The sequence below is a fragment of the Carlito syrichta genome, unplaced genomic scaffold (assembly GCF_000164805.1).
Source record: "Carlito syrichta isolate Samal-C Ts95f unplaced genomic scaffold, Tarsius_syrichta-2.0.1 Scaffold304440, whole genome shotgun sequence".
Classification (NCBI taxonomy): domain Eukaryota; kingdom Metazoa; phylum Chordata; class Mammalia; order Primates; family Tarsiidae; genus Carlito; species Carlito syrichta.
This window is the reverse complement of record NW_007248536.1, coordinates 178,010-200,223: the sequence shown is the minus strand read 5'-3', so window position 1 is coordinate 200,223 and position 22,214 is coordinate 178,010. Positions and strand designations below refer to the sequence as shown.

At 40.8% G+C, this 22,214-nt stretch overlaps 1 protein-coding gene across 4 annotated transcripts in view; it reads right to left on the bottom strand.

Annotated features, from left to right (window-relative positions):
* The window catches only part of LOC103262302 (nucleotide exchange factor SIL1), a 175,050-nt gene that overhangs the window by 5,540 nt on the left and 147,296 nt on the right, over positions 1 to 22,214 (bottom strand). For all 4 annotated transcript variants that reach the window (XM_008059914.2, XM_021713301.1, XM_021713302.1 and 1 more), the window contains 2 exons: positions 16,782 to 16,881; positions 1,358 to 1,549 (listed from right to left, as the gene is read on the bottom strand). In XM_008059914.2, coding sequence (XP_008058105.2) covers positions 1,358 to 1,549; positions 16,782 to 16,881 — 292 coding nt within the window. The remainder of the gene's footprint in view (positions 1 to 1,357; positions 1,550 to 16,781; positions 16,882 to 22,214) is intronic.

Here is a 22,214-nt window from a genome sequence, read left to right as displayed (position 1 = left end):
CCAGAGCTACTTGGAAGGCTGAAGCAGAAGGATCACCTGAGTCCAGCAGGTCGAGGCTGCAGTGACCATGAGCACACCACTGCACTCCAGCCTGGGTGACAGAGTGAGATTCCAACTCAAAAAATAAAATAAAATAAATAATAATAATGCAAAACAAAGGCATTATATTCCCAACCTAACCTCTCTGACTCCCCAACCTTCTAACCTTCCTTATCTTCACTACCCTTCTTCCCCTGGCCACGGTGCTCCAGTTACTCCAATCTTTTCCAGACCTCCAATCTCACCAAGCTCTTCTCTGCTCCAGAATCTTTGAGCATTTTGTTTCATGTACCTGAAATGCTCTTATCTAAGGACTGGCAAACTTTTTCTTTTCTTTTCTTTTTTTTGAGTTGGAGTCTCATACTATCGCCCAGGCTGCAGTGCAGTGGCATGCTCACGTCGACCTGCTGGGCTCAGGTGATCCTTCCGCCTCCCCGCCTCAGCCTTCCAAGTAGCCAGGACTACAGGCGCATACTAACACGCCTGGCTAATTTTTTTATTTATTGCAGAGATGAGGTCTCGCCACATTGCCCAGGCTGGTCTCGAACCCATGGGCTCAGGCAATCCTCTCACCTTGGCCTCCCAAAGTGCTGGGATTACAGGTTTGAGCCACTGCAACCAACCTATGCAAACTTTTTTCTAAAGTGTCTGATAATAAATATTTTTGACTTTGTGAGCCATACGGTCTCTGGCACAACTCCTCAACTCTGCCATTATAGCAGTCATAAGCAATGCATAAACAATTTAGGGGCTGCTGTGTCCCAATAAAACTTTATTTACAAAAGGTAGCACTGGGCTAGATTTGGCCAAGGGGCCATAGTTTTCCATCTCCCACTCTAGTCCTCCCTCTTCACCTGGCTAACCCTAATCATCCTTTAGTGCTCAACCTTAATGTCACACCCTCTGAGACACCTCCATTATTGCGCTGACTAGGCTCTAAGTTCTCCTATTACATATGCCTATATCACCCTCTGGAACGCTTATCACAATTTTAAATTATCTCATTATTTAATCATTAATTTATTCAACTGCTCATTGTTTAATTGCTTCCCCTTCAATACTATGAGCTACATGAGACAAGGACTGTATCTATTTTACCTCCGCTGTATCAAAAAAACAAGATAATACTCCAAACAAAGAAGAGGTTGGCTCTGGCCTCCAAGAATGTATCTTACTACACTAGACAATGACCTGGATTAAAATACTCTATGCCCTGAGAAAGAAGATGCTGACGCTATTTTCTTAGAGTTAGGGCAAAAAGATTTATTTTTGGAGCTGTTAGGTGAAAGTCTGACTTATGGACAAATAAATACAGTACCTGATGAACATAATATTCGAGATCAAAGAGGGCAGCAATCTTCTCTTCCAAGCTAGAGCTGGAACTGTTGAACCTGTTGATGAGTCGTACCATGATCTGCATGTCAGTCTCAATGACAACATTCAACTCCTCAAAGTCCTTCTTCAGCTCCTCAATGGGGCGGAAGAGCCGCTGTACCTTGGCCTGCCTTTCCTAAGGAGAGTGGGAAAGAGATGATTAATTAAATCGATTTGAGACATCTTCCCAAGACATCTGTGGCCTACCATGGATGCCCATCCTCAAAGAACTGCTGCTCCAAGACTCACAGTCTTCTCTAATCTGCACTATCAGAAATTCTAACACTTTCTAAGATGCCCAGAGAATAGAGTCCTGAGTCTACCCAATCTACCCAAACAGGCCTCTGCTCCAAAATACACTCAAAAATTTCCAAGGTTCATTTATTCAAGTCTGACTTCCAGTGTTCGGAAAGTGAAATGTCTTCTTATTGCAATCACTGAAAAAAGAGGAAGCAAAGCAAACTCATCTTCAACCCCTAACCTCACGTGAGATGGCTGAGATCTAAGGTAAAATAATCCATACCCTGGTTCTCTACCTTCTATAATCACAGACAATCTTGGCCTTGCCCTACCCAACCCAGCAACATTTTAGGGAAACTTGGACGCAGAAACCTGTGGGTAAGAACTGTCAGAGCAAGAGCAATTTGATGACGAAAATTAAATCACTGTCATTACTGTCAGTCTAACCACAGGTGTACAATTTGTTCAACTGTTTGAAACAGCTAAATTACTGTATGTACTATACTCAAATCTCAAACAATTTTCTCTCAATCTCTCCCCACCCCCACACACATATAAAGATTTTAAAAATGAAGTTATGTTGGAGGTAATAAAAGATGTTAATTAAATATTGTATACACGTGACACTCCCTGTTTTCTTCCCCGTTTAGAGGCTAGTGCTTATAAAGAGAGTCTGAAAAGTCACAGTGCTTTATGTATTTGTCTTCCAAGAAAAATTAAAAGGCATGGATATTTATAAAAAGCAGAATGATGAGCAGCTGTCAGCTTCAAATTGCTCATCTATCACCTATGGGTTTCTCTCCACAGTTACAGGCACTCCATAGAAACACCAACCAAAGAAATGAATCAGCCTCTCTTTAAAAAGATCAAGCTCCTAGCAGAGTAGTCACATCTATGAGGTGCCACATCTTGATTCTCTGGGCTAAAACAACATGAAATGCTCTCCTGCATCCAGCTAGAGGTCTCTGGATGGTTGCCCAAGTCAGGTCTGAGAAGGTTGAGTCACTTTCTACAGCTGTGAGGTGACAAGAAAGAGAACACAATAAGCAACTCGTGACATCTGTCTCACAAAAGTGATGGGTGCCTGGCTTTCAAGAAGGTCTTAAAAAGAAAAAAAGAAAAAAAACTTTTATTTTGACACAATTATAAACTCTCAGGAAATTATAAAATACAGACCCTTCTTACAGCCTCCCCCAATGTTAACATTTTACATTTATTGATAGAACAATATCAAAATCAAGAAAAATACAATACTGTTGACTATAGGCCTTATTCAGAGTTCACCAGTGTTTGCATGCACTAATGTGCATGTATGTGTATTATTCTATGCAATTTAATCTAAGATACAGACTTATGTCATTACCAGCACAATCAAGCTTTAGAACTGTCCCACCACCACCAAACTAAGTGACACCACACTGTGCTACCTCTTTATAGCTGCACATAATCCTCCTACTCTGTTCCCTCCTGTCCCTGTGCCCTCACAACCACTAATTTGTTCTCCACCTCTATAATTCTGGGATTTGGAGAAGGTCACAAAAATGGAATCACACAGTCTGCAATCTTTTAAGACTGGCTGTTTTCACTAAGCCTAATGCCCTCAAGATCAATCCAGCATACATATCAACAGTTCATTTCTCTTTAGTGCTGAGTACTATTCCATCGTATAGACACACAGTTTGTTCAGCCATTCACCAGCTGAGGGACATCTGAGTAGTTTCTAGGTTTTGGTTATTATTAACAAAACCACTATGAACATTAATACAGGTTTTTGTTTAAACATAGGTTCTTATTTCTCTGGGAGACAGGCCTAAGAGTGTAATTGCTGGGTTATATGATAAGCATATGTTTCATTTTATAACAAACTGCCAAACTGTTTTCCAGAGAGGCTGTATCATTTTACATTCCCACCAACAATGTATGAAAGACCCAGTTTCTCCATATTCTCACCAGTATTTAGTATTATCATTTTTTAATTTTAGGCACTTTCATAGATATAATGATATCTCACTGGGGATTTAATTAACATATCCCTAATGACGAATAATGTTAAACTTCTTCTCGTGTGTTTATCTGCCATTTGTATTCCTCTTTGATGAAATATCTGTTTTGTGTACTTTGCCCAATGTCTAAATAAGTTGTTGGTTTTTACTATTGAATTTTGAGAACTCTTTATATAGTCTAGATAAAAGTCCTTCGTCAGATACAGATGTCCTTGCTTTGCACAGATTGATATGCACCAATTTAAAATACCAGTTTAAATAACACTGGTTTCCCAATACAACTCAAATTTCAGTTACCACAGTATATTAACTATGAGTAATCGCATTAAGTACCAACACTGCTGCCAGCTTTTCAGTCCCTAAATTGCTACATAAATAACAAAAATGACCATCACAATCACTGATCACATGACTTCTTTTAAAGTCTGTCAGTGGTTGGCCACTGTGTATCTGTTATTCAGCTCATACATAGGTGAAAAGTGTGTAGTTATATGACCCCCTCATCGCCCAATGATAAACCCATGTGACATTTCACAAAAATGGATCGCCAAAAGAGAGAACAGCCCAGCAAAGGTGAAAGTGCACCAAAGAAACGAAAAGTGGTAACCTTGGCAGTGAAATTCAAGTCGAACATACATGGAGTTACAGAACAAATAGCTAGCTGTGGGAATGTTAACACTGCCACTGTTTGATAAACTCTAGATGTGCAGCCAGAGAAACTTAGCAAAGGCAAACTATGGTCACAAATTAGGAGAGTGATGAAAAGGACGAAGTGACACTGGGAAAAAAACTTCACATTATAGGAATTCTCTGAGAAATTTCATAACATTGAAAGCACCAAGGATAAAATGTTGGAAGCTGATCCACCCTTAGGAGAATAATAATTCACCAAGAGAGAAAAGGTATTTGTTCCATGTCATAAGTAATATAATGAGAAGTTAAGCACTATTCATACTCTTTGGTAAGCTTTTTTACAAATAACTTTTTAATTATTTAATTAAACTTTAATTCTCAATTATTCTAACATTTTAAGTTAAAGTATACTAAATAAATATTAGTATTAGAAATTTTTCACATGTATATACTTTTATAATCAATACTAATGTAGTATTTTTAATGTTTGGCAGACATTTATAAAGGTCATGCAACAGTTATAACAATTATAATTATAATCCTTGATTATATTAAGATTATTTTGCATAGTTTCAGCATGCACAGTCATTTTTACAGTGCCACACGATAACAGTGAGGTCTACTGGTATGTGATCTGTAAATACTTTCTTTCAGGAGCTTATTTTTTCATCTTAACAAAGTCTCTTACAGAGCAAAAGCTTTTAATTTTGGTTATGTTCAATTTATCAAATCTTTTGTTCATTGTGCATTTGTTTTCATGTCTTAAGAACTCTTGGCCTGGTCGTAGTTCCCAAAGAATTTCTCCTATGTTTGTTGTTGTTGTTGTTGCTGTTGTTGCTGGATTGTGGTGGTGGTGGTCGTGTTTTTGTTTGTTTGCTTTTGGAGTCAAAGTCTCATTCTGTTGCACAGGCTGGAGTGTGCACTGGGGCGATCATGGCTCACCACAGCTTCAACTTCCTGGGCTCAGGGGATCCTTCTACCTCAGTCTCCCAAGTAGCTGTAGCTGGGACTACGTGTACATGCCAACACATCCAGCTAATTTTCAAAAATTTTTTGTACTAGCCAGGCTCGGTGGTTCAGCCTGTAATCCCGCACCTTTGGGAGGCTGAGGTGAGTGGATTGCCTGAGCCCACGGGTTCGAGACCCGCCTGGGCAGCAAGACCTCATCTCTACAATAAATCAAAAAATAAGCCGGGCGTGGTAGCGTGTGCCTGTAATTCCGGCTACTCGGAAGGCTGAGGCGGAAGGATCGCCAGAGCCCAGCAGGTCGAGGCTGCGGTGGCCGGGAGCAGCCGCTGCACTCCAGTCTGGGCGACAGAGTGAGACGCCAACTCAAAAAAAAAAAAAAATTTTTTTTTGTAGAGACAAGGTCTCACTATGTTGCCCAGGTTGGTCTCCAATTCCTGACTTCAGATGATCCTCCTGCCTAGTCCTTCTAAAGTGCTAGGATTACAGGCATGAGCCCAGTCCCTATGTTGTGCCCAGTCCCTATGTTGAGTCTTAAAGATTTTTTTCACTTTTACATTTTATATGTAAATCTATGATCTATTTTCAATTAATTTTTCATGTGTGAGTCTCTTTCTGGATTTTTTATTCTGTTCCATTGATCTATGTTTCCTTCTCTCCACCAGTGCTGCATTGTGTTAATTACTGTAGCAGCAGAACAAGTCTTAAAATCAGGTGGAGTGATTTCTTCCACTTTATTATTTTCCTTTTTATTTTTTTTTGAGTTGGAGTCTCACACCTTGCCCAAGGTAGAGTGCAGTAGCACACTCACAGCCACCCCAGTGTTGACCTGCTGGGCTCTGGCGATCCTTCTACCACCTCAACCTTCCAAGTAGCCAGAACTACAGGCGCGCGCTACCACGCCAAGTAATTTTTTTTTTAATTGTGTAGATGAGGTCTCGTCAAGTTGCCCGGGCTGGTCTCGAACTCATGGGATCAGGCAATCCACTCGTCTTGGCCTCCCAAAGTGCTGGGATTACAGGTTGAGCCACAGAGCCCAGCCTTATTTTTCTTAACAATTGCTTTAGCTACTCCTTCGTCTTTCCATGTAAACTATAGAATAGGCTTATCTATATCTTAAGAAAAAAAGCACTTGCTGGGATTTTGATGGGAATTGCATTAAACCTATAGATCAATTTAGGGAGAACTGATGTTTTTATTATATTGAGTTTTACAATCCCATGGACATAGTATGTCCCTCCATTTATTTACATTTTCTTTGATTTAACTTCATCATCATCTTTCATCAACTTTTATAATTTTCAGCATATAGATCTTTTTTTTTTTGAGTTGGAGTCTCACTCAGTCGCCCAGACTGGAGTGCAGTGGTCACTCCCGGCCACCTCAGCCTTGACCTGCTGGGCTCTGACGATCCTTCTGCTCAGCCTTCCAAGTAGCTGGAACTACAGGCGTGCTACCATGCCTGGCTAACTTTTTATTTATTGTAGAGATGAGGTCTCGCCAAGTTGCCCAGGCGGGTCTCGAACCCGCGGGCTCAGGCAATTCACTCACCGCGGTCTCCCAAAGCGTGGGATTACAGGCTGAGCCACCAAGCCCAGCTAGCATACAGATCTTATATATGTCTTGCTATTCCTAAATATTTCATTTTTAGGGGAGTAACTATAAAAGGTACTTGTGTTTTTAATTTCAATTTGCAAATATTCATTGCTAGCATATAGAAATACAATTGATTTGTATTGGCTTTACATCTTATGATCTTGCTGAACTCATTCATTAATTCTAGAAAGTTTTTTGTTTTTTCAAAAGATTCTTTGGCACATATAAATGTCATCTGGAGAAAGGGATAGTTTTATTTATTCCTTTCCAATCTATATGCCTTTTATTTCCTTTTCTTACCTTACTGCATTGGCTAGGACTGTGCTGAATGAGTGGTGAGAGTCAATATCCTTGCCATGTTCCTGATTTCAGTGGCAAAGTATTCAGTCTTTCACTATGAAGTATGATGTTGGATGTAAAGGGGCTTTTTTTCTGTTTTTGTTTTTTTTTGAGTTGGAGTCTCACTCTGTCACCCAGACTGGAGTGTAGTGGCATGTTCCCGGCCACTGCAGCCTTGAACTGCTGGCCTCTGGTGATCCTTCCACCTCAGCCTTCCAAGTAGCCGGAACTACAGGCGTGTGCTACCACACCTGGCTAATTTTTGATTTATTGTAGAGATGAGGTCTCACCAAATTGCCCGGGCGGGTCTCGAACCTGTGGGCTCAGGCAATCTACTCACCTCAGCCTCCCAAAGGCGCGGGATTACAGGCTGAGCCACTGAGCCCGGCTATATTTTCCTTTTAATAGCTGCAAGACCAGTATTGATATTCCTAGTTTCATTCTAGACATTGGTAATGTGTATCTTTTTTATTTTTAAGTTGGGGTCTCATTCTGTCACCCATGCTGGAGTGCAGTAGCACAATCATGGCTAACTATAGCTTCAGACTCCTGGGCTCAAGCGATCTTGCTTCAGCCTGCCAAGTAAGTGGGACTGCAGGCACATATCACCATACCTGACCAATTTTTTTTTTTTTTTGCAGAGATGAGGTCTCACTGTGTTGCCTAGGTTGGTATCAAACTTCTGGGCTCAAGTGATCCTCCTGCTTCAGCCTCCCATAGTGCTGGGATTACAGGTATGAGCCACTATATCTGGTCAAGTACTGTGTATCTTATTGCTTTATTTCTTTGTCAGTCTTGATACAGACATATCACATTTCAGTTTCACTGATTTTTCTCTACTGTTTTTATTGATTTCTGTTCTTATTTCCTTCCTTCCTTGCTTTGAGCTTATTCTGATATTTTTATAGTTTCTTGGGGTAGAATCTCCCATTACAGATTTGAGAGCTTACTTCTTCTCTAATATAAGCATTTAGTGCTATAAATTTCCTTTCTCGTTTTAATTGCATTCTGAAAATTTTAATAAGTTGTGTTTTTGTTTTTACTTAGTTCAATGTACTTTTTTGTGTGTGGTTAACCTCTCTTGAGATTTCCTCTTTGACTCAAATGTTTAGAGATTTTCCTACCATCTGTTAATTACTCGTTTCTAGTTTGATTCCATTATGATCAGAGAACATACTCTGCATAATTTATCTTCTTTTAAACTTGTTGAAATTTGTTCGATACCCCAAAAGATGACCTATCTTTGCAAATGATCCATGGACATTTGAAAAGAACGTATATTCTACTGTTGTTGAATGCAATGTTCTATAAATGTCAATTAAATTTTTCTGCTTGATGGTGTTATCCAGCTCTTTAATATCGTTGTTGATTTGCTATCTACTAGTTATAGCAATTCTGAGAAAAGGGTGCTGAAGTTCCCAACTATAACTGAGTATTTGCCTGTCATTTCTCCTCAATTTTGCAAGTTTTTGCTTCAGATATTTTGATATACAAATAAAAGTTTGATGCACAGACATTTAGGATTACTATATACTGGCAGGGTGCAGTGGCTTACTTCTGTAATCCCAGCACTTTGTAAGGTAGGAGGAGGTAGGAGGATCACTTGAGCCTAGGCGATCAAGACCAGCCTACCCAACATAGCGAGTCCTTGTCTCTGCAAAAAATTTTAAAAATTAGCCTAGTGTGGTGGCACACAGGTATAGTTCCAGCTACTTGGGAGGCTGAGACAGAAGGATCCCCTAAGCCCAGGAGGTCGAGGCTGTAGTGAGCCATGATTTTGCCACTGCACTCCAGTCTGGGCAACAGAGTGAAATCCTGATTAAAAAAAAAAAAAAAAAAGAATTACTATATATTTTAATGAACTGGTTCTTTTATAATTATGTAATATTCCTCTTTCTCCCTTATTATTTTCTTTAATCTGAAGTCGACATTATCAAGATTATCTGATATTAATATAGTCACTCCTGTTTTTTAAAAGTAATGCTTGTGTGATATACTTTCCATTCTTTTACTTTCAACTTTCCACCTTTATTTTTATACAGTATTTGAACGAATTTCTTCTGGAAAGCATATATTTGGGTCATTTTTTAAAATCCATGATGACAATTTATTTTTTAATTGGTGTATTAAATCAATTACAAAACACCTTACAATTATATTTACATTTTAAAGTAAAGCCACCATTTTATGTTTTGTTTTCTGTTTCCTTTTTTTTTTTTTAAGTCAGTGTCTCACTCTGTTGCCCAGGCTGGAGTGCAGTGGCAGGCTCATGGTCATGCAGCCTTAACCTGCTGGGTTCAGGCAATCCTTCCACTTCAGCCTTTCAAGTAGCTGGAGCTATAGGCATGCGCCACTATGCCTGGCTAATTTTTTTTATTTTTATTGTAGAGGTGAGGTCTCACCATGTTGGTCAGGCTGGTCTCGAACCCGTGGACTCAGGCAATCCTCTCACCTTGACCTCCCAAAGTGCTGAGATTACAGGCGTGAGCCACCATGCTTGGCTTCTGTTTCTTTTTACTTGCCTTCTATAACAAGGCAAGGTAATTTTATAGAATTCCATCTTGTATTATCTTTTTTAATATATCGGTTTGTATGGTAAGGATGTGCAGAAAAGCGAATGCTTCTATAATGCTTGTGGGAATGCAAACTACTTCAACCTCTATGGAAAACAGTGTGGCAATTTCTAAAAGAACAAGAAATTGACCTTCTATATGACCCAGCAGTCCCCCTCTTGGAAGTATACCTGGAGGAACTCAAAGAATTCTACAAAAACATACCTGCACATGCTTGTTTATTGCAGCACTATTCACAATAGCAAAAACATGGAACCAACTGTGCTGCCCATCAAAACTGGACTGGATTTTTTTTTAATGTGGTACATATACACAATGGAATATTATGCAGCCATAAAGAAGGACAAACATATGGACTTCACAGTAACTTGGATGGATTTAGAGTCAATAATACTCAGTGATCTATCACAGAAACAAAGAACAGAGTACTACATGTTCTCACTCATAAACAGACCCTGAACATTTACCACAATATTGTAAGAAAGAGATTGGCAGTAGCAGGATACTGCCAGGATATGGGGTGAGGGAAACACAACATCGATAAGGGTAACTGATCTCAAACCAGGCAAAGTGGGGATCAAACGGAGACCCAAACTTTACCTGTATGATGTACACTGGTATACCTAATCCGGAATTGTATCCCACATCTTTAAAATAAAATATAGAGTTTTTCTATACTGAGTGCTTTAAGTATTACCATATACATGAATAACATCATAACCTACTGGTATCAACATTTTATCACTTTGAGTGAAGAGTAGAAAACTTATCTCCAATTATGTTCTTTAATTCTTTCCTTTACAATTGCCTTAACATTTTCTCTATATACAATGAGAAACAGAAGAGATGCCATAATTTCTGCTTCAACTATCAGACAATTTTAAAATCTCAAGAAAAAGGAATAGTCTATATTTCTCCCTATTTTTTTTTTTTTTTTTTGAGTTGGAGTCTCACTATCACCCAGACTGGAGTGCAGTGGCCGCTCCCGGCCACCGCAGCCTCAACCTGCTGGGCTCCGGCGATCCTTCTGCCTCAGCCTTCCAAGTAGTTGGAACTACAGGCACACGCTACCATGCCCGGCTAATTTTTTTGATTTATTGTAGAGATGAGGTCTTGCCTGCCCAGGCGGGTCTCAAACCCGCAGGCTCAGGCAATCCACTCACCTCAACCTCCCAAAGGCGTGGGATTACAGGCTGAGCCACCGAGCCCGGCTATTTCTCCCTATTTTTAATTCATTTCATTGTTTTTTTTTTCTTCAGAAAGTTTCAAGTTTCCTTCTATCATTTATCTTTCTACTTAGAACATATACTTTAGTCATTCTTTTAGGGGAGGTCTGCTGGTAATACATTTTCTTAACTTTCTTTTGTCTGAGAATGTCTTGATTTCCCTTTTGCTCCTGAAGGATATTCATGGTTATAGAATCCTATGTGAACAGTTCATTTTTTTCAGCAATTGAAAAATGTTTCGCATATTCTGGTCTCTATGGTTTCAGATGAAAAATTCCTTATCACTCAGTCATTGTTTGTTCCCCTATAGTTAGTTGTATTGTTTCTCTCTAGTTGCTTTGAAGATTTTTCTGTCTTTTGTTTTTAGAAGTTTGACTGGTATTGATTTCTTTGAGTTTATCCTAATTGAGTTCACTTGACTTCATCAGTCTCTGGGTTTATCTTTCACCAAATTTGAGAATGTGTTAGCCATCGTTTTGTGATTATTTTTTAGTCCCATACTCTTTCTCCTCTCCATCTGGAACTCCAATGACATAAATGTTAGATCTTTTGTTATGGTCCCACAGGTCCCTAAGTCTCTGTTAATTAATTTTTTCCAATCTATTTTCTCTGTGCTGTTCAGATCTGGTAATTTTTATTTATCTGTCTTCAAGTTCACTGATTCTTTTCTCTGTCATCTCTATTCTGCTATTGAGCTTATCCAATGACTTTTACAATTTTAATTATAGTTCTCAATTCTATAATTATATTTGTTTCTTTTTTAAATATTTTTTATTTCCTTGCTGAGGTCTGCATTTGTTTCAAGAGTGTTCATAATTACTTGTTGAGGCAATTTTAAAATAGCTACCTTAAAATCCTTGTTAGATAATTTCAACTACTGAGTCATCTCAGTGTTAACATCTGTCTTAGTCTTCTCAGGCTGCTATACAAAATACCATAGACTGGTGGCTTAAACAACAGACATTTATTTCTCACAAATCTGGAGGTTAGGAAGTCTAAGATCAAGGTGTGGGCTAATGTGGTTTCTGGTGAGGGTTCATTTCCTGAATTGCAAATGATCACCTTTGAGCTGTGTCTTCACATGATGGAGAGAGAGTGGTGGTCTCTCCTCTTCTTCTAAGGATACTAACTCCATCATGAGGCCCCACCCTCATGACCTCACCTAAACCTAGTTACTTCCCAAAGGCTTTAACGCCAAATAACATCACATTGGGGGTTAGGGCTTCAACATATGAATTTTGGGGAAACACAAACATTCAATCCATATCAGTATCTTCCAATTTGTCTTTTCTAATTCAAGTTGTGGCTTTCCTGATGCTTGGTATGATGAGTGATTTTCAATTGTACTCTGGACATTTGGGGTATTAAATTATAAGATTCCATATCTTACCTAATCTTCCTTCTCAGTAGGTAGTCATCCTGTTTAGATTTAGTATGGTGGTTCTGGTTTACTTGTGTGGGCTGTGACTCCAATGACAATTAGTTTTCAGAGCATTTATAGTGCTATTCCGATTTGCTTCCTTTGTGTGCTATCCAAAGACTAATCTAAAAAACTGGATAGTATTCCATAATATAGTTCAGTTCCCAAACTTTTTGCTTTGTTAATTCTGGACAATTTCTTGTGTGAGTCACTAAAGGGTATGTCTAGACTTTCTCCAGTTCTCTTCTCTCTAAAGTCTTACCCCTAATTTTCTAGTTGGGAGGAGAGAGAGTTTCCTCTGCCACCAATGGACTTTGGACATTGGAAGTGGCAGTCTAGGCTCCTCCCTGGGCCTCTACTGACAACATCCTGGTTGGGGAATCGAAGCACCGCCTCATTGCTGCTGGTATGAGGACAGAAGGTCATACTCCTCAGTTACTTCACTGATCCTATCCCAGAGGAGGAAGTAGAATGCTGCTTCACACTAACTCATTGCCACCAGGTTGTAGGTAGAAATACAGACTCCTTATTCACCCCTACTGACACTATCTCATCAGAGAGAAGTGAAAAACCACCTTGGGGATGCCAGGCAGAAGACAGGTATTGAGGTTCCTTGCTTGGTCTCTGCTGCCACTACCCCAGCAGGATAAGCAGCCTGCTATCGCCAGAAGGGGGTGAAAAATCAGGATTCATATCTGGTCTCTGCTGGGGAAACAGAAAGTAGCTATTGGGCAGAGGGTGAAAATTTAAGCTCTCTGCTTAACTCCACTGATACCATCTTGGTGGAGGAAGCAGGACACTATGAGAAGATACAAGTTCAGGCTCTCTGCTTGGCTTTGGGTAACCCTGGCAGAAGAATCAGAGTACAGCCTGCTATTACCACCAAATAGGAGGTAGAAATCCAGACTCTCCCCTCAGTCTACTGATGCTAAGTGTAGGGATGGAGGCATTTCTATTGTCTGTGGCTGGGTAGGACAGGCACTATATTTTAAAAAATGGTTTTTGTCCTGTTAGGATGCCCTCTGCCCAAACCTTTGTCTAGAAAGGGCAGGCTTTCTTAGAGCTTTTAAAAATCTGCACCAGGTGGCATTTCCAGAATGTGGGATTCTCCAGTGCTCAGTCTAGAATATATTGACAGCAAAACAGAAAACCCAAGGAACTCACTGCCTATCATTCCTCAAGTTCCAAGGTCTCTAGCCAGATCTTTGCCTTCTTTCCATGTTTTAACATTTTCCTATATTTGTTTTTAGTATTATGCCCAGAGTTTTTAGTTACCCCTTAGCTGTGAGAATAGGGAGAAATGAGTCTACTATCTCTTGCCAAGAATCAAAAGCTTAAGAAGGCCATATTTTAAAATGGAACAATTTGTAGAATACAGGTGAATAATAGGCAAGATGATAAAACATAAAGCATCAAGCAATTTGTATGGAAATAGAGGGATAAATGGATGAGATTCAACAATAACAATCCAAACCTGTTGGGCAAGACAGAGCTTTTTCCAGAAATTAGGATCTCTGGGAAGGATTGATTCACTTAAATCTACTAAGTTACTGATGGATTCAATGTAATTGATGCCCACCTCTCAAAAAACTCTCACTCAATTAAGAGAATATAGCCCAATATCTGACAGTATTGTCTTTATAAATAGTAAAAACACCATCCTGTACTTACAAGGAAGCTCACAGGCTGGAATTAAAGATTAATAAACAGAAAGTATGATGGCAGCTGTAGCCAGGAGCTTGGGACATGTAAGAAACTCCCTAACCAATTTTAAGTCAACTTATCTGCCAGTCGCAGCGTCAGCTCTGATAGCACACTGGCAATGAACTGAGTCAGTACAGATAGGCTGTAAATGAAAGCAAGAAGTAACTCGGCACCTCAGTGAAGCAGTAACAGACTAAGAGCCACAGAAATAAGGAGAGAGTGTGACAGCCATACCTCAGAAGTGGGCAGCTGACTCAAATCAGCTAGTATTGGGATCTTGCATTTCAGTGCTGGTATTGGGATACCTTTGCAAAGGAAGAAGATTTATTTTTAAGTCAGGGTCTCACTCTGTGGCCCAGGTTAGAGCCTCGATCTCCTGGGCTCAGGCTATCCTTCCACTTCAGCCTCCAGAGTAACTAGGATTACAGGCGCACATCATAATGCCTGGCAGATTTTCTTTTCTTTTTTTTTTTTTTTTTTTTAAGAGACGAGATCTTGCTATATTGCCTAGGCTGGTCTCGAACTCCTGGGCTCAAGCAATTCTCCCACCTCAGCCTCCCAAAGTGCTTGGATTACAGGAATGAGCCATCACCCCCAGCCAGGAGAGGATTATTTTTAATTGCAAAAACCAGCAACTGAAAACTTTTAAATAATCTCTTGCTTTTACATTTTGCAAATGCTTTCATAAATATTCATACTTTTTTTTCCTTTTTTTTTTTTGAAAACAGGATTTATTGAGAGGACAGAAAAGCTCCCACAGTGGGAGGGGACCTGAAGGGGTTGCCCCCATACTTTTCTACAGTAATTGAAATACTTGGGGAGGGGGAGAATGGGGAAGAGAATTCTATTACTTGAGAAAAGAAGATCTAATCATACTCCCAAGGAGAACAAAGTGAAGATAAAGAGGCAAAGTAGGTCTTCTATCCACAGAGATGACACAGAACAGGACTGTCATGTTCCCATCACTCCACATGGAGCCCAGAGTGAGGGAGTAAGAAGGAAGGAGGCAAAGCTGTTTGAACACTAATCCCTGCCCGGGTCACCCAGGCACCCATGACCCCTCTCCTGGCCTCTCCTTCACCAGGTAGGAGATTTGCTTGTCCTCAGCCTCCTCGGATAATACACCCATGGTAGAATGTATTGCATGCACAGTTCTTCACCCACTGCTGCTGCAGCTATCTTGCCATCTGCCTTCCCATACCATATACACTCTCCATGTGGGCGACGAGACTTTGGTAAAATGAGTAAAGATATGGAGCCTTGGCCTGCATTTAAATAGGTCAATACCAGCCCCCCTACCGTCAAAAGTTTAATTTTCTCAGAAATACTTAGTTCTAAAGGGTCTGAAAAACCTGAGGCTTCTCCCACTAATATACAAGCTCTCAAGAACCTTAATGCTGTCCCTCTAAAATACTGCCTGGATATGGGAGAAAGAATGAGAGGTAGACAAAGCCTGTGGGGACTGTGAGGAGGGGAAGAGAGAAGGAAAACTTAGAGAGGGCTCCAGGGCAGCCATCAGAAGATGCTCTTTCAAGACTGGCAGGACTCCACTGGAAATATAAAGACATGATTCGTGACATTCTCTGACTATTACATGAGTTCATGATCCATCTAAGAGTAAAGTTTCTTCCTAGCATTGATCTGCATCTATGAGCCCTCCCAGACATTAGGGGCATAGCCAAGGGGCTGTGATTCTACCCCTTTCTCCTTGTCATCCCCTCTGCTTGAAGAGAAATTTAGAGCTGAAGGAAACCTCAGTCATCCTCTTGTCCCAGCCCCATGTTTTATATTTAAGGAACCTGGCCAGGCATGGTGGTTCATGCCTATAATCCTACTTTGGGAAGCTGAGACAGGAGGATCACTTGGGGCCAGGAGTTAGAGGTTACAGTGTGCTATGACTGTGCCATTGCACTCCAGCCTAGGTGACAGAGAAGACATGTTCAAAGGACAGGACAAGAAAGAACTCAGGCTTCTTCCTGGTCCAGCTCCTTGTTCTTTTGGAACAAGTTTGTGTCTAATCTAAGCGTACGTGAGGAGGAGACTGGTTGTAATGTCTGCACACTCCACTCATGTCTATGATAATGAAGAGTATGACCACCTCTGCTGTGTGCCTCAATTTCTCCAGCATGGAGAGTTGTCTGTAGAATTGGGATGAAAAGTTGAATTCTAACCTAAACTATGACAGAAATGTTCCCAGCTGTTTTTAAAAAACAGTCTATAAAAGGCTTCTTTTTTGTTTGTATGTTTTTTGAGTTGGAGTCTCAATCTATCACACAGCCACCACAGCCTCGACCTGCTGAGCTCAGGAAATCCTTCCACCTCAGCCTTCCAAGTAGTTGGAACTACAGGCATGGGCCACCATGCCCCACTAATTTTTTGACTTATTATAACGATGAGGTCTCGTCATGTTGCCCAGGGTGGTCTCAAACCCATGGGCTTAGGCAATCTTCTTGCCTCTGCCTCTCCAAGTGCTGGAGTTACAGGTGTAAGCCACCGCACCTGGTTAAAAAGGCTTCTTATATGTCATTAATGGCTCTTTAAATTATTTCACAATATTATTATTATTCCATGTTTGTTGAAAAAGCATCCAGAAAAAGTGATTCCCTTCTCTACAAAAACACCAAGGCCATGCTGTAGGCTTATACTAACTAGACAAACCATCACACACCTTGTCTTCCTTTGAACTCTCCATCTTGGCTCCCTCTTTGAATTTTGCCAGTGCACTCTTGAGGTCCTGAGATGTGTAAGTGTTGGTATTGACATCCAGCCTGTCCAAAGAAAATCTGAGAGTGAGAAAGGAGGCATCATATTCCCCAGGAAAGAAAATGCTCCTGAGCGACTGGTACCCCGGGGTAAGCTAGGCCGGCCAACTCCAACTCTGAGTGTATTATCATACTTTTGTCTTCAGTCAGCCAGAGGTCTAACACAGTAACCTTACCTTGAAACTAGAGAAGAAAAAACATAGCTGAAGATGAGGTCATTTCATGAAAGAGGAAGGAATGGCATGAGGTAGACAGAAGCCAATCATGGGCAGAGGGCTCTCAGCTGGCTGCTCAGGTTGAAAGACACCTAGGATGTCTGTACAATGCTGCTCTCTCAGCATGTGGCAAGGCAGGATCTCCTGGAGGGCAGTGGACACAGACACAGGGAGTAACATGCACCTCTCCTAGGAAAGTAGTCAACAAGGACCTGAGTCCCACAGCATGTGCCTGACCTGACTGGCAAGACAGTTGTCTTCACAAAACAGGCTAGATAGCACACATGCCTCAAAGGAGAGGCAGGAGGTATGTCTCAAGTTGACCAAGGAATTGGTTTAAGAAGTAGAATCAAGGTCAGTCACCTCCCAGAGCCAGCCTCCAAGAGGAGGAAGGACAGGAACCAATGTGGTTGTGATCTCAGGAACCAAGACTAGAATAGTATTCTCACAAAGGCCCCTGTAGTTGATCCAAGCCTCAGCCATATATCTTGACTAGAGAGAAGGCATCCATCAGGGGACAAAGTTTCACCACTAGTACTTATTTCAGTTCAGTAAACAGAGGTAAGAATGAGGATGATGTGGACAAAGGGAAATGTGGAGTGTAGATTGTGCTTAACAAGACTGTCCAGTTGTGGTTGGCTTAAAGAGACCTAGGAGATTTCAGAGGTGGGGAGGAAGGGGCTACTGGCCTGCTCTACTCCAGGCAGGATAAGCACATCAGTCCCATAGTCTGAGATTCCGGCAGGCCTCAGCTCTCATGTATTAAGGGCTCTGCTCATTCAGACTTTCATTCATCCTAGAGTCTCTTTAAGGCCCTGAGAAAAACACTTGTCTTCTCTAAACCTCAGCCCTCCTAAACTAATTAATAATAGCTTGTAACGCCCATTTATTGAGCACTTAACCATGTGTCAGTGTGTTAATCCCTTAAAAGTAATATTTCGTTCAAATCATTTCTATAATCCAACAAAGTAGGAGAGAGAATCCTGAATCTCTCTCCCCCCAGAGCTTCATCCACTGCTAACTGCATAAGGATGCCATGCCCACCCCCTCACAAGAAGTAGCTATGTTCACCCATAACACAGCTTGAATAGATTATCTCCTCCCTCCTCTATGACTTGGTCAGGACTAACTCCATCGTGCCTGATACTTCTGTGTACTGCCTTAAGCCCCACCTCCAAGGTCATCCATCATCTCTCAGTCCCAACTATTTACACCCAACCCCACACATATGTGCATAGGTACACACACACACACACACACACACACACACACACAAACCATCATCAGCTGGTGTTCTCATTTCATTCTTCGCTGAGAAAAATAGATGTTATTATCAAAAACATCCTCATCTTCCCATCATAAGCTCTGTAAGCCAACCTACACACAAATCTATGTTTTCTATTTTTTCCTTCTATTATAATGGATGATAGCACCCCTACTCCTATTAAACTTACCTTCCAGATCCCACTTGCCTTTATAAAAGCATTAACTCCCAAAATTATATCACTCCCTCTTGTCTGCATCATCGATTTTCCCCTTCAACTGTAGTATTCCCGTCTCTGACCCCACAATTCCTTCCAGTTATCACGCCATTTCCCTGCTCTCAGAGTAAAATTTTGTGAACATTGTCATCATCCCTACCTTCTTGACTCCTTTTTTTTTTTTCTTAAGTCAGAGTCTCACTCTGACACCCAGGCTGGAGTGCAGTGGCACGCTCATGGCCACCACAGCCTCAACCTACTGGGTTCAGGCAATCCTTTTGCCTCTGCCTCCCAAAGTGCTGGGATTACAGGTGTGAGCCATCATGCCAGGCCTTGACTCCTTTACACAGCCATTTGCTCTAATCTGGATTCTGTCTTCACAACTCCACTCATACTGTTCATCAAAATTACCAGTAGCTGATGAACTGAATCCAATAAACACATCACTAGGTTCATGTTCCTCAACTACTCAGCAGTGCTGACACTGCTCACCCTCCCTTCATTAAATACTCTTCTTTCCTGGCTTCTTGTTATCACACTCTACTGGTTCTTCCACTGCCCTACTATTTCTCCAAACTTTCCTGGTTCCTGTCTCCTATCTGAACCATATATCCTGGAATGCCTTCAAGTTCAGTCCTGAATAATCTTCTCTTCTCCATCTCCACACCCTCCCCCAGTTATTTTTAATATGCTGCCACTGATACCCAAATTTACACCTTAAGCCCAAACCTCTCCCCTGAGCACCAACCAGTCTCTGAGACAACTATCTAACTGACATATTTTCCATCTCAGATGTTTAACAAGTACCTCATACTTATTTATTCTAAAACGTAGCTCTTGATTCTTCTCCCTATAAATCTGCCCCCTCCCAACTTTTCTAGTTCTATAAATAGTATCTCTAAGCACCCAGATGCTCAATCCTCAAAATGAGGCTTTATCACAGACCCTCCACCTTTCTTTAACCCCTGCACCTAAATTATAAGCAAGTCCTGTTGGCTCCGTTTCCAAATGAAATCTCCAAATTCATTCATTCTCCATTTGGATACCCTTAACTAAGTCACCATTATGTCCTGCCTGATCTACTGCAATGACATCCTAATTGTTTCTGTGCTTCTGTCCACCTTCAATCTCTTCTCCAAACACATAGCAGCTAGAGTTACCTTGCTGAACTATGCTATATTAAATCCCTCTCCCCCAGTGCCTTTTCATTACAATCAGAGGTGAATGAAGAACACTCAACATGTTCCTCTAAACTCGGCAGGATGTGGCCCCTGCACACCTCTCCAATCTCATCTGCTATCATTCTCCTTCTTTCACCTCTTCTCTAGTCACCCTGATCACTCAAATTTGACAAACCCTTTCCTTGACAAAACTAGGGACTTCTTGTTGTTTCATCTCTCTGAAATGGTCTAACTCCTAAAGCTATAAACCTAACTCTCTGCAAGACTAAATTGTCCTCATTCTTCAGGCCTCAGGTCCAATATCTCAATGAGGCCTTCCCAAACCCTCCTACCTAAAGTGGCCTCACCCAGAGACTCATCCCTTGGTTTATTTTTTCCCTATCATTTATTACAATCTATCATTATCTCACTTGTGTTTACTTACCTGGTTTTCTGTCTGTCCACCTCCACAAGGCTGGCATCTTGCCTGTTTTGTTTACCACTGTATCCCCAATGCCTGGCTCATAGGCATGCAATAGGTCTTTTATGAAATAATTGAATGGCATAAGTAAATAGCACTGGCCCTGGCCCAGCCTCTTAGCCACTATATCATATCGGACCTTGGTAAATGCTCAACCCAAGATAGTACAACTTGAATGTAGTTTATCCGCCAGTCCTCCAAACATAGGAGGAAGATTCAAAGAAGCTGGTTATTCCAGGGCAAAAAAAAAGAGATGTACTACAGAGATATTAGCAGGGATATAGACTAAAATTAGTGGAGAAAGCAATGCCTAATGCATAAATACCATGAGGAAAACCGGTTGCTAGAGCCAAATATCCACTGAAGCCAAGCAGTGTCAAGACAACCCTCTGAGACAAGCCAGAGTCAGGGTCTCTGTCCCAGGCTTTACAGTTCCACAGACATTGGAGCTCTAGGTAGCAGTGCAGCCTGCAACACATATAGCAGGACTAGTGGAGAGGCTACCACAACTTAGGCTTAGTGGACTATCGCTATCTCCGATAGGCCAATGGCTTCTAACTGTAGGACCACTAACTTCTTGTCCTCTAAAACAGAATAAGCAGGTAAGAAAAACATTGTAACAATTTCAAGGAATTCACCATGCCCATAAGCTTCTGTTCCTACTCTAGTACCAAGGAGCCAGAAGGATGTGAACCAGAATTGGAAGAGCTCAATCCCAGGAGGAGGAAGTCACCACCAAAGACTCACTGAGCTCACCAAACCACCTTGTCAATGCTTTTGGGCCTCTGTTTAGATAGTATGTCACTAGTTGTCAGTGCTGAGAAGGAAAAGAAAATATCCAGTACAACCTGAAGGCCATTCTAGGGCACAGCCTCAGAAACACTCCAAAAGAGAAAAGTAAAAACGCAGGAATGGGGACAAAAATTTCTCCCTTATGATACGTCTCCACAGACTACATGGAGGGTTCTGTTTTCTATTCTGAAAAGATATGAGCAATAAACAAAACAGTAAGTACTCCTGTTAATGATCTACAGTATGGTAGCAGAAAAGTGACTTCCCATGGCATAAAAATTAACAAATAAAGAAACTTCAAATGACTCAAGTTCCTGACTCTATATTTTTAAACCAAGAAAAAACCAGACTTTTCTTCAGAATATAAGACTTGGATTTGATGTGAGAAAAGACTCCTGAAAGTACTTTGAGCACTGAAATGTGTGTGTGTGTGTGTGTGTGTGTGTGTGTATACACTCCTGAAAGTACTTTGAGCACTGAAATATATGTGTGTGTGTGGTGTGTGCATGTGCGCTAGGAAGGAAGAGGGTTGGCAAGGGCCACAGCAATGATATCTGATTATTTCTTAGGTGGCTATGAGAAAGGGGTAATCACATGATCTGGGCCACTCCAGGTATAGGCCTATTTGGAGAGATGGGGGAAGATGAAAGATCCTTCCCAGTTTGGGGTGAATGTAAGGATGAAAAACACTTCTATTTCAATATAATGTATAATTTTCTAATAGGAAAAACTGCCCAAATCTAAATAGGCTGCTTTGTGGGGTTGTGAGTACCACCTGATAAAGGTGCACATGGACTGGCTGAAAGGTAAAAGTTGGAGTCTCTAAGGTCTCTTTCTGACTCATATCTAACTACAAAATATTGTTAAAATATAATAAAAACCCAAAGACTGAGTAACACTAACCCCACTCAATCCATGACTAATTCCCAATACTTGCATGTTTTAAAACAGGGTCAGCAAACTATCTACAATAATCAGATAATATTTTAGGATGGTGTCTGTCCCGACTAATCAATTCTGTCACTATAACAAGAAAGCAGCCATAAACAATATGTAAACAAATAAGCATGGCTATGTTCCAATAAAACTTTATTTACAGACACTGAAATCTAAATTTCACACACATTTTCATGAGTCATTAAATATTATTTCTCTTTTGATTTTTTCCCAACCATTAAAAAATGTAAAAACTAGCCAGGCTTGGTGGCTC